The sequence below is a fragment of the Nicrophorus vespilloides genome, unplaced genomic scaffold, assembly GCF_001412225.1.
Source record: "Nicrophorus vespilloides isolate i.1.1-1 unplaced genomic scaffold, Nicve_v1.0, whole genome shotgun sequence".
In the NCBI taxonomy this organism is placed as follows: Eukaryota; Metazoa; Arthropoda; class Insecta; order Coleoptera; family Silphidae; genus Nicrophorus; species Nicrophorus vespilloides.
The window spans coordinates 1-18,775 of record NW_017098587.1 but is presented as its reverse complement, the minus strand read 5'-3'; the positions used below and the strand labels follow the sequence as shown (position 1 = coordinate 18,775).

General features: G+C 29.7%; 1 protein-coding gene and 1 non-coding gene across 6 annotated transcripts in view; both read right to left on the bottom strand.

The window, feature by feature from the left end:
* Nucleotides 1-18,069, bottom strand: part of LOC108562811 (cytospin-A-like) — a 35,192-nt gene extending 17,123 nt beyond the window's left edge. For 2 of the 5 annotated variants that reach the window (XM_017921265.1, XM_017921266.1), the window contains exons 1-2: nt 17,859-18,069; nt 6,622-6,719 (exon numbers count right to left, since the gene is read on the bottom strand). In XM_017921265.1, coding sequence (XP_017776754.1) covers nt 6,622-6,719; nt 17,859-17,918 — 158 coding nt within the window. In that variant the 5' untranslated portion in view covers nt 17,919-18,069. Of the gene's footprint in view, nt 1-6,621; nt 6,720-6,835; nt 6,929-17,858 lie in introns of those variants that run through there. The other 3 variants (XM_017921271.1, XM_017921270.1, XM_017921267.1) reach the window with 3 other exon arrangements.
* Nucleotides 4,623-4,694, bottom strand: Trnac-gca. The gene has a single exon. It is a non-coding gene; the product is annotated as a tRNA-Cys (tRNA).
* Nucleotides 18,070-18,775: the final 706 nt, after the last annotated feature.

Sequence of the window (18,775 nt, the reverse complement as noted above, 5' to 3'; positions counted from 1 at the left end):
TTTTACTAAGTGCATGGCGCAAAGAAACGACTAAAGCGGAGATATTTTGTAAGTCTTTCGAGGCCAAAAACACCTCGTTATTATTGGTGAATTTGAAATATCGCAACAAACATTGCAAAAAAAAAGCATAGACTTATATATCAAATAAGTTGTTCACTTAAAACAAAACCAACAAACTTATTTGGAAAGGTTGAAGTCATTAGTAGATGTCTTTTGATCTATGATTTGGACTACTTTGAATGATTTGTGTACATCAAGATGAAAATTTCTTTTCTTTTATATTGTTACACTGATCTAGTATTTGCCAAACTTTTTTGACTTACTGAGCGAGAAGAATTTGTTTCGCGGCACACCAAAAGCAAAATCCTATACTCAAATATTTTGATCTATATTTTTAAATATGTCGCGATACATCTATAGCATAATACTACTGTGCCTCAGCACACAGTTTGGCAGACACTGTTATAGATCTAAGTAATAAGTAATTTAAGTAGTTATACAATCGAGACACCGGTTAATCCGGACAGCCATTTCTTAGGGACAAATCCTAAAGTTCGGAAACAAAACCGACCAAATAACAAATGGGAATGGATTTTCGGAAAATTGGTCCCTAGTCCCTATTTGTCTCGATTAAGCGGAATTGACTGTATTCCAAATTGAAGATATTCGTCCTAAGATAATTGCGGCCGTGGGCTACTACAATAGCCAAGGGATATACCAACATCAAGGACCTGGACTAATATTATTTGGGGACTCCTAATTAACAAAATTTTGGTTTAATTGTGTTCATGTTTATTATATTTTACCGTGAAGAGGACGTTTTGATTGAACTGCAGCCCATAAAGTCTATACCTAAATCCGTCCCTGTTCCTAACACATATCAATATACCACTAATTTTTTTTTATAAAATAATTTCAAATTAAAAGGTCAGAAACATAAATAAGGTAAAGTTAGTGGGACAGGAATTAAGTTTCAATGAAATATAATATATATTCAATATTTTTAAGACAATGTTCAATGACTTAATAGAAGTGGCTAATGTTTAACCCTTTGTGTGCCAGTCGTTCCACTATGGGACATAAAGATAAAGTGGATGTTTTTTTCAAATACTAAACAAAAATAGAAATTCATTCGTAAAGTAATACACATTTTTAACCTAATTTATCCAAAAAATTAGGTTGGGACACAAAGGGTTAACTTATAACCCCTAATCCAGAAAAGATTAAAAATAGATGTGAAAATTTGCGCAAATGGTAGGCGCCTCTCACGTACTGGTTACTGCTCTGACAATATAGACCTTAACAATGTGTGTAAATTGATTAACATTTGTATTAATTAATTAAATATTTCTCTCGATCGAAAATACCAATTGTAGTATGTGAAAATAAGTAAAAATAATTAATAATACATTATTCATCAAGGATCTTAAAATTGGGTTGCGTTAAATGGAATCTTAATGTGAACTGGAAATAAAATCAAAAGAGGTCTTGAAACCAAATGCGAAATTTCCTTTTTGAAAACGTAAAAGGAGATTCAGCAGAAGTTGGTTCCAACGAAAACGAGTTTCAGAGCCGGTCCGTTCCACAAAAAAAAAAAAAAAGATAAGAGAAGGATTGAAAGATGCTGCGAATAAACATGTTGATAGTCCTCCGATACTCGTTGCGAACACATTATGTAAGTTTTCCTTCTTGTTGTCTCGTGAGCGGTGGTAGCCCACGCGTCGCGTCGCGCCGACGTCTAGTCTGGATCTCTGGCGACTCTGCAGCGACCTAGGCTGGGTCAGGTTGGACCCGCCGTGGCCTAGGGGCACGCTCCTCGCACTGCAAAAAGAGACGACGTCGCGAAAACCTCGACTTCGCAAGGTCGAAACTGCGCCCACAACACTATCGACAACACTCGTTCAGTGAACCCAAAACATTCATGATAGAGAGACATCAATTCGAAACGAAATTATAATACACGCATAGAAAGAAATACGAGCGAGCTCGATAGCAAACAAAACGAAAAGAAAACAAACGATAGTCCCAGGCACAGCCATCAACCGTACGGCAGCTTTATCAGCTAACGAAATGAAACTTCACATCCTCAAAATGATAAGCCGTTACAACGGATTTCTATTTTTAGCAATCGATTAATTTTAATATTTTCTATCGAATAGTTTTCATAGCTTGTAGCCTTTCATTCGTCTTTTAGGGGCCAGAAATTCCTAAATTTCTAGACAACTGAATCAGATAACTACGTCAACTGAATTAACATAAGATGGCCTATCTAACCAAATCAAAGGATAATTCCTCTTTTCTGGACATTTCCTAGAAAATTATAATTATGCCCTACTAGGCATGTTCAAAAGGTGGTACGTTGCGTGTATCACCGACCCACAAAGAGTTAAGTAGATGGTAGATTGATTTTAGAAATTTGATAACAATGTTTAGTCACTCCTCATGATCATCAAATGTATAATAAATTTTATTTTACAATTTATCAAAATACTTTTAACAATATATTTTATTTATATCAAATTGTTTTCTTGATAATAGTACAGATTAATCAAACATCATTTCAAAAAAAGCGTTTTTAATTAAAATATCAAAATATTTTAACAATCAATTAATTTTAATAGCTTCATTTTTACCAAAAATGAACCATAACAATGGAATTAGAGTAGATAGCTTTTAGAGATTTAATAACAACAATGGTGACTTTAAGAAATTATTCACGAAATGAAACTTCAATTTCAAACCAAAAGCGTTAATGTAATAACTTTCATGTAGATAAGTGAAAGAGATGCAACGTGCGTACTTGAGAATTAATAACAGATAAAAAAAAGCATTTTACTACGAGGTGAACAAACCTGACACATACAATTATAATTACCAGACTAGGTCAAGGTGGAAAGGACATTAGGCATTCATTTTTTTTTGCATGTCTATTTATCTTCTGTACCTGATGTAAGACAATTGAAAATACAATTACGTAGATTTCATGAAACAAATGAGTCAATTCCGATTAGGAATTAGAAACAATGATGTATATAATAAACAAATACTAGAAAACTAGTCATGAAAATAGACTAATTGATTATATTATCTATAAAATTTCATATTGGTTTATTTCATGGATCACGAGTTGTTGGATTTATTTGTTGTTTAATGAGCCTCGATTGGTTATAGAAAGCTGTTGACTAATAATTTACGTTCTCCTGCTTGATGCTGTTGAAGATTTTGATGTTGTAAGGATATAAACAAATATTTTCTCTGTACGCCTACATCAAGTGATAAAACAGTTGGTGGCCATATTTAGTACATTTCTTATTGAGTTTATACTTAACTCATGAAATCCTTAAAAGCTCTATATTATAAAAGATATTCAAAATGTGTAGATGACTCACATTTAAAATACTTTATTTACAAATTTTCATTCCTGTTACTATCTTCATTCAATCTTTTTAAATAAATTATGAAATCTTGAGTATAATACGCACATTTTGTTCTAGAAAAACTGAGGTACAAAAATTATCATTTTCAATACTGAACAATATTTGATAAAATCGTAAGTTTTATTAATGACTGCGCTTTATATACGTGAATAATAACAATTTATTGGCCAGATAATAATAATATAAAAAAATATATAAATTCATAGTAAACCCTGAAAATAAGAAAAATTCGGTCAGAAAGACTTATAATATGCTTATAATTAATAATAAAACCTTTTCTTTCTGCCTAAATTTTAATAATATTTGAAATCATCATATTATAGCAGGGTTGGACAAATACGCTGTATCCGCACTATGAAAATTTAAATTCGTGTATTTAACAATCATGTGGCTCTATAATATATGAAAAACAAGAATACGGCTCTCATTGACCTCATACGTGCCTACCTTTGATATATAGCATTAGCAAATACTTAACAATATATTATTTTAAATTATAAATATTCTAAAATCTACAAACAAATCAAATTTACTTATCAACTTTAATTAGAATATAATTGTTACTTATCAGTAACGTATCTAAAACTATAATTAGAGATAAGATTTAATTCATAAGTTTAATAATTCATAAAGAATATATAATAAAATATTTAATAGGAAATATCAAATACAGAAATTAAAACTTTAATCGAAATTATTGATGCATAAATTCATTGTAAAAGCTATTTGATACACAATAATTAGAAATAACTAGAAAGTTGAACATATAAATGATCATATGGTTTCAGTTGGAAAGCATAGCTTTTTTGTTAAGAATTACACCTAGAAGTAGTAATAATAAAAACAAGCTAAAATTTACATAATATGAGTTTTTAAGAAGTAACATGACGAAAATGTGTTAAAATTAATTAGTAAGAAAAAGATTGATGATTATAATTAAGTATATATGTTAAGGAAAAAGTACATAATCAGTAAATGTTTACATTTGCTGATTATGTAGGTAAATGTAAGTATAAATCTAACAGCAGCTTCATATATTTACTTTTACCGGTAAATTTATGCATTTACCAACGTATATTAGTAAAGGTAAAAATATTAAATTTTCAAATAAATATTATTGTTATTATTTCTAACTATATTATTAATACTATTAAGAAGTTCAATCTAAAATTATAAAAGATAATGAGGGGACACCCGGGTTTGAACCGGGGACCTCTCGATCTGCAGTCGAATGCTCTACCACTGAGCTATATCCCCATTGTTATAAAGACAGTATGTAAATTGAGTTTCAACAACAGTTATTACATTTTTATACACCCACACAACTGACTGCAAGTACATATATACTTAGAAATTATGCAACCAAACTTACAAACTATCTTTCGTTGCATAATTATAGATGGCGCACCGATAACTATGGAAATAACAATTTCACCAAATTCAAATACGAAAACAGATACGAAAGTGAGCAAGTTGCAAGCGAGAAATAATAATTGATATAAATCACTGAAACTATATAGTATATACTGAATACCTCGCATAGTGCGGTTAATCGATTCGGTAAAAATATTACGCACTGTTTAAAATCGGACTAATAGAGAAGTATAAACTTGCTCAATTAAAAAATAGATTGTTTTAAAAATTTCGAACTCTAGTGAATCCATGCTAATTGAAGCCGCACTATGCGAGGTATTGCTGTGTATATAAAGGATTATATTTTGAATAGAACTTATATTTAGCAATTTAATAATAATATTTATTGCAACAAACAATTACAAACTCAATACAATACTTTTCTTAGATAATTTATCATAATTTCCATCATATTAAGTAAAAGTTTATTTGCTTAGTAAAAATTTGAATACAACTTTGTGTGATAATGCTCCAAAGTAATAGTGTGATAAATTATAATAAGTTCTTTTAGAGATTTATATATTCTGTGACATTTGATATGTTGGTTGAGGATCTTAGCTGTGTTGCGAAACGTTTCAAAGATAATTACCTAATTTTCAGACGATCTCAAATTTATGGGATGATTTTCAAAAAAACATATTCTATTTTTCTCTATAAAAAAAGGTGCGTCTTATGGTCCAAAACATTAGTAATTAAAATATTTTTCAAAGAAGCACAAATATTTTAAATATTAAAACTTAATTATTATGATGATTTAAGTGTGCTGATAAAATATGTTATGTAAATGTAATAGGTAAAATTTTTAATATTGTATTACATCGTGAAGTAATATAGAAAAAGTATCTTACATATTTAATAAATAATCAATCTATTTAAAAATGTACTACTGTACTATTCAAATTGTATTTCATTCATAAAACTATAATAACATAAGTATATAAATAATTTTTAATTAGGACCAAGAAAGGTATTTGTTTGGAAGTTATCAATATATTTAAGTATTGTCATATATTTGAGTGTTAATTACGACTTTTAATCTATTTTTTCAAATTTATGCAGTCAGTAATACGGAATTTAACATATATAAAAGTAAAAACCATGATAAAATGTGGTAAAATAAGTATATCTTGATATTTTTAAAATTCCCCCGACTTACGATCAAATTCGACCTACGAACAACCCTTTAGAACGCAACTAGTTCGTAAATCGGAGCGGAAAAATGTATGGTCAATATTATTTTTTATTTTATACTTATGAATATGTTATAATTTTCTTTGTTCATATGCTGTAACTCTTATAATAAAAAAATATTATAATTACTCTTTTTTTTAATTTCTAGATATTTCTCCCATTAATGTAACAATTACAGTCCGAAAAATTTCTCAGACAATTTATTGATACATATTTTTTTTTACTTTTAGTATACTATTTCTTTAATTCAGACATTACAGTTGTTTAGAATTAAATACTAAATATCCTTATGTTACTTGGTTTGATACAAAAAAAAATCTGATTTTTATACGCGTTATAAAGCGAGATACATATTATGAAGTACTATGCAATGATAACGACATTTCACGAAATAGCTATACAAATGAATAAACGTAACTTCTATTTATAACATTAATGCTACTAGACAAATAGATAATTTACCTCAAAAACATTACTTCATCAATATTTTGCTCTAGTTGCAATAAATATTGTTATGTATGCAAAGAAACTATGGTTTTACCGAATAAACCAATGAAAAAGATAAATAGTGTGAACTTACTTCCTAGGGTAGAGCGGAGGTGTTTCCTGTTGTTTCCTCGTGCCCGCAATTAAGGCTCCAATCAGGTCCTTGTGACCTCTCCTCCCTTCGTTCTCCTTCTGCAATAAGTATAAACACAAAACTTAATTACCGGTATTACGTTAACTCGACCCAATTCATCTCGTCGTGCAAATATCAGATTCCCAAATAAATACGATACATCAATTTACATTACCTTCGGTTGGAAGAAATCATTGAAATCAGTCATATTCTTTATTTTAATATTCGATCATAATGAAAACTACGTGCCTCTCAGTTAACCGCACTACGAATGCGGTCCAATATTAAAAGCGAAGATTATCTCAGCACAGCTCCCTTATCTATCCAAAGTAATTACCAATGGTAGATAAACGAATTTAAAGTCCCCGCAAATAGCAAGGCGAGGTTTACGAAATGCAATCAATCCAATGATAAATCTAAGAAGAGTGTAAACATACCGTAATCTATTTTTAAGGACCTGAACATAACTTCGTATCGCGCGACATTTTTTTTGTAAATTATACTAAATTACAAAAAAAATAGTACCTCAAAAGATTGCATAAATAGTGTAATGAATCTGCAGAGGATATTGGATGGTAAATCTTTCGTTTAGCGTGATTTGCAATAATAAGCAATTAGCAATTAATAACAGGTAACGGCCACCGCGTTATTTTTTATCCCACTTATTTATTGTCTTGCATACGAACGTGCGCCGTGATTGACACAGAAAATGTGTAGTAATAATAGTTTACATAACAAATATTTATTTATGCCAGGTACGGAGAAGAATAGATTCCTCGAGCTATGTATTGTATGACTTCAGTAATGTTGTGGAAATCCAATTAAAATCTATTGAAAACTCCTGAGGATATTGAGAAACTTAGAACAATATTTTCTTTTCAATTAACTTATTATTTTTTTTCATTAATGAATCTAATTAGACGAAAATATTAAGAAATCTATTCATATATATTTGAAATAATCCAATTTCAGTTACTATAATTATCTAAATATTTTGGCATTAATTTTTAAAAATTAGGACACAAAATATTCTTTTTATACATAAATCATCTGTTTTTTTCTCTATGCAAAAAAGTCTCTTTTTATGTATTTCGAATAGTCCGGATCATTAGCATGCAAGGATATTGATGTATATTGTTATGCAATCATTATTCAATGATAGTTAAATAATTTTTAGAAGGACTTTGAGACGTTGCATCAATTAAATTATTTCAAGTTAAAACGAGAACGCTAAATTAATGAGAACCGTGAACTTGTTTCTTCTTCTTTGTTTCTACACATATTCTTCGGAGGTCCTTTAATTTTTTTAAGTACAAAAGGAGGTCGGGACACAAAAGTTTGAGAATCACTGGTCTAAAGAATAAATGTCACAATTTTGCATTATTATTTTTTTTTATTAAGTTTACACTTAATTTAAAAGTCCTTTATTACACCGTTTTATAATTAAATTGCTTCTTCTAAAATAGCAATTATCGATAGTAAATTGAATATTAGCGAACTATTTGATGAAGTTATGTCATCAGTGAAAGGATCGAAGTATGGCGACAAAGTAACGAGTCTTGCCTACGCAGATGTGTTTAATTTTTGAAATATTTCACAGATAAACACGTTGCTTATGTCTCTCTAAATCTAATGCTCAAATGGAATGAGTATTTTTTTATTAGTGAAGAATATGTGGACCAGCAAAAGAAAAACAAAATATAGAAAATATGCACGTCTATAAAGTTTTATAAATAAAAAGAAATCAATGTATGATTTATGAAAAGTATCATTATTGTGAAAATAACAAAATGCATTGTTTGTAAGTTTAATATGAATGATTGCTAAATTTTCTAATAAATGTTATAAATCTTTAGTGAAACAAATAAATGGAAACAGTGTTGTTTTTTAATATGACCAAATTTCTGGGTTTTCCCTTATTTTTGAATTATCAAAATTATTAAATATCATTAATTACAAAAAAAAAATCGAAGGAATTTAGATATTTCTAAACAAAAATATTCTTTCAGACGAATTGCTACTTCGAATTAGGAAATAATTAAATCTTAATAATTTATGAATGAAAATATTGTATTAATTATTATTGTTATAATTACATTTAATGCAATATGTTTTCTATTATTATAGCAGTAAAATCATCGTAATGATAAAAAATATTGCGAAATTTTTATCTGCATAACAACTGTTAAGTCAATTCATTTTTATTAATCATTACGTAAAATTGCATTCAGTAACGATGCGTCGCATGCGGCAGTTTGTATAACAATGTTATAACATTTGTATTCTAGTTTATATACAAACCTGCATGTAGAAGTCAGACACTACTGATTGATGTAATCGGGTCACCGAATTTTGGCGTGAAGTTATGCGAGTTGTTATTGTTTACAGTTAAATTTAATTAGATTGGATTAGGTCAAGACTAAGTTTTTTACGATTTTTTTTTCTTCTTCTATATCGGACTTATCGTATTTTGTTATTTATTATTAAATATTTGTTGCAATAATTAATGAAATAACTGCATTATTCCATTCAATATGAAATCATACTTAATTTTCGTTTTCGCTTACTGTAAACATCGTTAGATATCCAATTGAAAAATATCTTGGAAGTTGTTACTGCAATTGGAGATAACCTTAAATTGTTCCCAGAATATTACGAATTTACAAACATTATATTTAATAATAACAAAAATACTTTCCAGATTTCCAAAAGTCCATTAACTGAAGAACAACAATACATCGCATAATGCGGATTCAATATATTCGGTTTTTAAAACGAACTAAATTTTACTAATTTAAAGAAAATAAATTTTAAAGTCAAAGACTAGTGCAGTTTCAAACAGTGCGGTATATTGGAGGAACCGATTGCCGTATTTCCACTTTTTATAAACAAATTTGTTACAAAAATATAAATATCTACTGTAAAATACATACTATAATATTGTATAATCATAGTTTATAATATAAAAAAAATATTTAGATCCGTTAACCGCTTTGTTGTTTAATGCATTGATTCTCAAAGTGTGGGTAAAATATTTGGGGGGTCGCAAAAAATTAATGACAGATCAAATCTGGTTGCTTTTCTACACATACCCATTTTTCGGGGATAAAAAGTTTGAGAAACACTGGTGAATACTATGGGTGATTTTTGTCCGTTAAATTGTGCAAAACTCGTATATCTTAATGGTCAATGTAAGCAAGTTTCAAAAACGTTCGTCGATAGTTGTTATTGATATTTTTAATATCTGTCGTGTAGTGCAGGTTATTCTCGATCAATGTCTTGATTTCATCATTATTACTAGCAGAACTTTAAGGCTGAAATCATCAGCACTAAATTTAGAGAATTATGTTGCTAAAGTTCATGTAGCTAAAGCAACTTCTCCGTAAGCAGAATATACCTTAGTTATTTCATCAGTGACATTTTTGGCTTTATAGTAATAGAAAAGTATCAACATCTATAATGACCTTTGTTCACGAACGTTCTAAATATGTCTGTTTTATTTGATCCAAACCAAACTTTATTTTTTTATATTTTCATTGTTTTTCACAATTCTGTTATATTTAGGTATCGCCAATCGGCACAAACTTTCCGAACAACCCGATACTTGCTGTTCCCTAAGTAGAATCCCATACACTTCCAAAGTCATTTTATGTATTAGTAACTTTTTTTAATTCTAATGTATCAATCATATTATAGTTTATATGAAACTTCAAATTCAGCCGTTCTAAAAAGATAATTTTGTGTTGTGATTGTGTTGTTATTTTTATTATACTGATCTATGTATGATCGAATGTTTAAGTGGTCCCATTTTAGTATATTTTTCTTCCAATTATAATAAAAAATAATATCTTCATATACGACTTTAGAATTTATTGTAGAATTCACCTTAAGATTGTAATGTAATCTGATATATCATAATTTATCAAAAGGGCGTGAAATTTTCCTGGAAACTAGCAGACATTATCTTCCAAATGACGTTGATATATAGCAGTGGTGAAAACAAACAGTTGGGTATAAAAACATATTTTTCTGACTTTCACTTAGTATTGATTTTTAAGCAATTTTTGATTATGTAAGTTTTCATGTAAATTGCTATCATCAATTAGGAAAGTCAATTATCAAAACTCAATTATATATTTTGTAATAATAATAATAAAACGGACAGAAAAACCTATAGTTAATAACCATTAGGACAAATTTGTCTTTTTTGTTATATATTATAATAAAAATGTTTATATATATTTTTTAGTTCTCGTACTTAAATAAAGCATAATAATTGGTATATAAATAATTTCTGCACTACCAGGTCTTTGTATTTCTCTCGATGTTGAAAAATATCACCATATTATAACTATGATTATATAAGATATTTAACTTTTGTTAAACAGTAAAATATCAATTATCATGATACAAATATACATTGTAGAAAGTATATTTGTATCATGATAAATAATCGGACTGACGCTATCTAACTTTGTATATCATTATTAGTCGCGGACTTCGAAGGCTCTTGGCTAAAATCTTTTGAGGGTCCTACAATAACATTAATTGTGGGCCCTTCTCTACTGCTTGAGGGTCATTGGAAGACCTGGAGTTCTAACAATCTTTAGCGACCCCAATTTTCCAAAATTAATCAACATTTGGGTAGTACTTATTTGAGACTAATTTCCAAATTCTAATTTATACAGTTATTAACAGACTAAATTAAGAAAGGGGAGGAAAATAATATAATTTTTGTTTGATTAAGATATTTAGTTTTGAAATGAAAATCAAATTACTATCAACTTAAGGTAATTGAAATTAATGTTTATATAATTGGCGCAGGAAAATATACAATTGACTTTGTAGTTAGGGGTGTGTGTCTGTGTGTGATAGATGTAATGCGACCATGGATCAGGGTACTGATGAGCTAATGGACCTTAGTTCGTTCACGTGCCAAACAGTGTTGCTACCCCTGCAGACGAACAAAAGAAAATCGGGTGGATACCGACGAACCCCCCATACCGTTCGTATTTCGACGTCGCATCCGCCCGGGCGGACGCAACCCTGCTGCAGTTGCATAACAACAACCCCACCGATCAATAATGTATTTAAGCTCACTTGCAATGCGCTCCCTCTCTCTCTCACTCTGTCTCTCTAGTATCCACTCCGTCTCTCTCTATCACATACGCGCGCACTCTCGCATAGACTTCAACCCCCAACCCCAGTAGCAACCGCCTCGCCGTTTAAGCCGCCCTTGACAGTGTACAACACTACACGCCGAATGCTAAAAATTGCGCAACGCCGCCAGCTTTAAACAATGAGATGATCATAAATGCATGCACGTTGGAACAGCTTCAGTTTCAGGGGTGCCTTTGAAAACAAACACACAAATATAACCTATGGTAACGAAATACAGATTATGAAATTGCACGCATTTATCACAGTAATTTATAATTATAATACATCATCACTCTGAAGAAGAATACATAAATGTAGGCTTCTATCAATCTTCTTTGTTTTCGTAAGTTACCAAATATCAATCATCGGCATGATCCTCCCTCTTCTACTCTGTTATTTCGGTTAGGGATTCATAATTTATTTTCCAGTGAGAGAGACTAGTATTCCTATACCTCTCAGAAAATTAAAACTAACGATGGAAATACTTCAGCCTTGCCATTTATGCTACGCATTCATCTTTAATTATCATCCGGGTTTATACCTAACAGCTGGATTTTTTAATATCTGCTACAATACACTTTATTAAAAATGAGCAATTAAACTCTTTAATAATATTATAGTTAACAATCAAGTAATTATACAGCAACATTTAAAATTAATTAATTACAAAAAAAAATAGTTAATCATTGATAGTATTAATTAAAAGATGGAAATTAAATAATATTAACTATGCAATAAACATATCAAAAGTTTAAACGAACAATTGCAAAAGGGTACATCTAATAGATCTTTATTTATTCAGTAAATAAATTGTTATATTTCTTATTTAATTAACAACGTTCACTGTAATACCTCGCATAGTGCGGTTCCGCAAATATCTCGTACTGTTTTAAACCGGACTAATTGAGGAACTAATTATTTGCAAATTTTGTTACAATTTATTTTGCTCAATAAAATTTAATTTATTTTGAAATTATCAAAATAAATCCGAGGTATTGCTGTAGTCGTACAAAACAGTAAAGGAAATAAAACTATAATACAATTAGGCGGAAAAACTGCGGCCAATACTTTTTCTTTAAATTTATCTTTCCAGTAATATTTCTTATTTTCAATAATATAAAATATTCTTTTGATAGATTTATTCAATCCATGTCTTTACGTGCATCTCTTTTTGTATTTGTCTTATTTTATTTTTTCTTGTAAGTTTATTTATGTTATGTTCTCTGTTATTTGTCTATCGCACTTATGCATGTTTATTCACTCTTTTCACTGCCTTAGACTTTATTGTCTCCCAAGTAATGAAAACATCTTAAGGATATAACTAAATATCAGCATCCAGTAGTTTAAAAAGCAAATATTTACTGAATGTTTAGAAACTAATCTCGTAATTTCCATGTAGGAATTTAATTCTAGGTGATTATTTGTTAATCAAATCATAAATTCATTCATTAACTGAGATATTTCATGATTTATGGTTAATTGAGAGTGAATTTTCTTTATAATCTTATTTTTATGAAGAACCCGTTGCGCTTTCATTTACTAATTTTTAGATTTTATTAAGTGGAAAAAGCGTCGCCTTTCACCCTTCCTTTTGCATTTGGGTCTCATCTCTGTGAGGCTGATTATATGCATATACACACACTTGTTCACGTAAAGTGTGCACAGCGAACGTTTAGCACAATCTAGGCGACCTTTTGAACCGTGCAAACATAGCACTTCTCCAAAGCAATTATAAACAATTAAAACGTTTTATCTACGCGCATACAAAACGCAGATAGATGGTTATGGAGGAGGAAGACGAGGAACGTTCACTTCTTCTTCGCTGCGTCTTGAGTTTCACGACCATCAGTGTATGTTAACGTTCTTCCACACAAAGAGAAAAGCAAATAAACACAGTCAAATGATTATAATAAACATTTAATTTTATTATTACTTAATACTTAATTATACAATAATTTAGTTATAAATTCTAAACATACCTTATCTTAAACATAATTAATCAACAATTAATTATAGTAACTGTTCTCAACAGAAGATTTATAAAAAAAACAAATAATTTAATTCAAAAAGTTTAATTTTAATGAAAATTTAACTAATATTCTTCATTTTGTGTCCATTATTAATAAGAAAACCTTATACAAATCTACATTTATCTTTTAAAATCTTGGATATTTGTTTAACAATTTGTCTTTAGCAAGAATTCGTAAGAATTACTTCTAGTTCTGAAGAATTAAATCTTTTTAAAACTTATAATGTTTTAGTAATTGGACGATTAAAACGGTATTTATTTGTTCATCCCAGTAGAGAAAAAAAGATTGATTGGAGTGTCATTGATTGTATACAATTATAAGTTTTTTTTTTCTCACTATCGTGTTAATAATATCGGAAATGGGTCATACTGTGGTAAATTAAACAATTATTACGCCTTATTGCACATAACGTCTTTAAGACAGACATCAGACAATTAAAACTGTATTATTCTCAGTTTCTTGAGCTTCTACATCAAACACTATAATTGAAAATGTACTGTACGACAAAGAGAGATTTCATCAATTATTATCTTTCTTAAAAAGAACATAGTTATGCATTCTATTGTCAATACTAGTAGTAAAATAATAAAAATAAATACATAGTTTTATTTTCCAGTGAACAATATTACATAATATTTGTTGATGTTTAAAATTATACTTTTTTATTTTAATTATAGCATTCTATATTTTGTTAGTATTTTCTTGATATCATTATGTACAAAAAAAATATCATGAATACAATTATTGAAACAGATTAACTGCTGCAAAGGGCTATTAATCATAGGTTCTGCCCAACTGAATAAAATATGTTAAACGTTAATAATTGGTTAATATTATTCCCTTTGAAACTTCTTGATAGATAATTCATGACTTTGCAATTAACACATTGCACATGTCAAAACATATCATGTAATGTTTATGTTATTTTTGATTTTTTTTAAGCTGTATATTTGGTTTAATTATGAAAATTGCGTTTATTTATGTAATGATGGTTGTTGCAATACATGTTATCGTTGTTTTACTTCACGACTGAGAGGAAAGTTCATTCGTTATCATTGAAGAACTAATTTATTGAATGCACAAATTTGTAAATATCTAATAAATCAGATAATATTACAATTGAATTGATGAAACGAGAAAAAAAATACTAACATTACGTTTACATTTATTTATTTATTTGTCTTTAGAATACGATGAAAATATATATATAGATAATAAAATAAATATTTTTTCTATTAATGAAAATGACCGTTAGTCCGCATGACAATGTACATATATTGCAATTGTCATAATTTAAAGTCTATTATTTTGTCTGGATTCTAGCTGATTTAAATATATTTCGTGCAATGAGTTTATTAAACAAATGTTTTCCGAGTTGTTTTGTATTTTATAATAATTTACATAACATACCTAAATGTCCGGATCTTGGTTGAAATTTTCAAATATTTAAAATGTTGTTTTTCACAGTAACGCACAGAGTGTATTCAATTACGACAATGTCCCTTGCAACGATGGGTTTTGGAGAACGTCCAGTCACAAACTAAAGAATGATCAGTGCGGAAAATGCGTGTCCATCCGTTCGAGTCGTATCCCTCATCACAATATATGTTTTGTTATGTTTTTGTGTGCGATACACGCTGCAAAGCCGAGACCGGCGTTCGCAGCTGCTCTTCCGAAAAGAATGAGAGCGAAACGCGCGCAAAACCGTGCAGAGGAAGAGTACCGACGGGGGCTGCTTTACTATTTGGATAGACGACGCCCATCGGGGATGAACGGACGCCGACGACGGGTATTGCGTCGGCATCGCTTCCACCCCCACAACCGAGGACGGTTAAACCACTACACGGAAATAGACTCAAGGCTCTGCGCTCGCTGCCTGTTACATTTAAACGGCTTCTTAAAGGGGGACAAGTTAAATGGCAAATCTAATCAACCCAATTGGAATCAACGTTATTACTTAAAAGGAAAACAAGTTCAACGAATATTGCCTAAGCAAGTGTCATGTCAAAGCTGTTAATTTTCTCACATTAATAATTATAATAACAATTATGTGCACACAAACAACATACAAAACTCTATTAATCTTTCAAACCAAATCTCACATAATCTAGAATATTAAATGATTACATAACTATATAATTATACAATACAGCGTTTAGTTAAGGTGAGAATAGGTTATATTTTACAAGAAAACTTTTTTAAACTAAATTACTAAAAACTTTAGGTAAAAGGAAATGTTGCAAATAATGTACTATGAAGTTGACATCTTCATTTTAGTACTTTAGGATCAGAAAATTTAGTTTATTTAATTTTTATTTGACCGCAAACCAAGTAGTAGAGGTGTTCCGTGAGGCAAAAAAAGTTTGGCAGATACTGATTTACATAATAGGCACTTTCCTAACGATATAACTTATTAAATAATTGCTAAGAATGAAGTACATCTAACAAAAGTAGTAGGAAATTTCAAATAAAACGATGATCAGTTAGTAGGTAAATTTTCTAACAAATACAGATGTGTATATCAGGGGTGGACAACTCGTTTGTTTGCTGCAATCGACTATTCTACTTAAAAAGCGATCGTGATGGACTTGACGTACAAAAAATATGTTCGCGATATATTGAAATGAATTTTATTTTATCTCGTTTTACTACCATCACATTTGACAAAAATAGTTTATCAACTATTGATGCGTTTGCCGTCACTGGTGTATTGTCCATTGGATACTTAAAATTTTAATATATATATATATTAGTGTCCAACCACTAAAGTTTGGGTACCACTGAGGGCTATTATAGAATCAAGATGCAGAATGGACAAATCTCACCGCTGCTATCAATTATTTATGTCGTGTCCCAGGGATGGTTTTCTGGACATTGTGGTACATCTTCTTCTGTTGTCGTTGTGGAGCACTTTGAAGAATATTTCAATAATAAACAACAAGTAAAACTAGTTCAATTTATTATTTACCAAAACGACAACAGGATTTTTGGAAAAAAAAAATATAGTCTCGATACCCGGGAATTATCATTCGAGACTCGAGAAATTTCAAAATTGACTTTGAATATATTAACCATCTTTTTTTTGTCATCTTTGTTTAAATTTAATTATAACAACTTTCTGCTTTGACTAGGGTTGCTGAACCTGAAATTCCCGGGACAATTTTAATAAAATCGATGAAAGAGATATGTATAAAGCAATATTAGATAGACTTGCACAACGGAGTGATAAACGAATTATGACTATTGAAATATCTACATAAACTTATAAAGCTGGAGAAGATATTTTTGCTGGTTGATCGATTTCATTTGCTGAATGTTTAATGAAACGATTTTAAATAAAAATTAAAATTTCAATATATCTATTTAATAAATATTTAGTTTACCAGTTTATATATAAATAAATTGGTTATAAAATAATGTATTTAATTTGTATTCATTTTTTTTTAAATTTCTCGAATCCCGAGAATTCCCGGGAATGCCTTACACAGCTGTCACGTGTCCTGGGAATAAAAAAATACTGAGCAACCCTGATACATATCATAAGTAATCAGCACTATTTAAACGCAGACAAAGACCTCATGGATAGATGGGAATAATGCAACTGAATATAGGCACTAATACTAGTTTTTTTATATTTAAAAAAGAGAGTTATTGTAAAATGTTAATAAATAAAGTTATAAAGATACTAATTGTCTTTGTTATGTAATGTACGCGTAATACTGAGAAAACAAACAAGATTATGTAAATAATATTTTTTTTTTGAAAATATGTGTGTTTAGTATCAAACCATTGTTTGCAGTTTTCGATAAATATCAAAATGTTATATGTAATTTGAACTTGTTTTATTTTGTTTATTTATATTGAGCAATTTGTTTTGAAAAACAAAATAAGTTTGTTGTATCTTTAGAAAATACATAAACTCGTTTCTCATCTCATGTAATTGATGGAATTGAATGGGAATCGATCTAAGATATCCATGAATATGCAATCGACGAAAAACCCACTTACCTGACTCGAATTCTCCGCGCCGTTTCCGCCGATAATTTTCACACACCTCTTCCGCAACATTTTCCAATAAAAAAAAACAAAAGAAAAAGACACCACTGCAAGGTCCCGGTCCGTGTTCAAATCGCGACTAATTCGAGATCCACACTTCTTCTGCACTTGCTTATGCACATATGCATGTACCTGCGTTCGCGTCCGTTTGCGTTCCTAAATGCACATTTACAAATTGCAAACACACAATCGTACAATTGCAAATAGGTTAAAGCGAGAAGCACACCTACGTTTGGTGGACCGCGGTTTCAATTGAATTTATTTCAATAAATGAATTATTTTGCGCACACTTGCATCGATGACAACAACAACAACAATAACTGAACACCACATGTGATTTACTTACGCACAATCACGTCAATTCGAAACAAAACAATAACCTGTCAAAAAATTATGAGCGCATCTTCCTAGATCACGACTCAATTTTTATTTTCATGAAAACTTAGATTTCCAAAATTATTAACACTCTCTTTTTTTTTTACAACTATGTTCTATTTACGTGTCGTGACTCAATGTTAAATTAGCAGCGAGTGCTCGAGATTTATACGAACATATGTTAATCCATTTTCAAAATTTGAAAGGACTATTGTAGATGGCGTAACAAGTCAATTTTTAAGCAGTATGCAACCCTATATAACATTAAAGTAATCACAGAAAAAGTCTATAATATATTTTGAATTCATTCGAAACCATTAGTATCGGATTATAGACCAATTTTTACTGAAATAATACTGTTGTTTTTTTTTACAATTATGTTCTATTTACGTGTCGTAACACAACGTCAAATTAGCGAGATTTATCCGAACAGATGTTAATCCAATTTCAAAATTTGAAAGGACCATTGTAGATGGCGTAACAAGTCAATATTT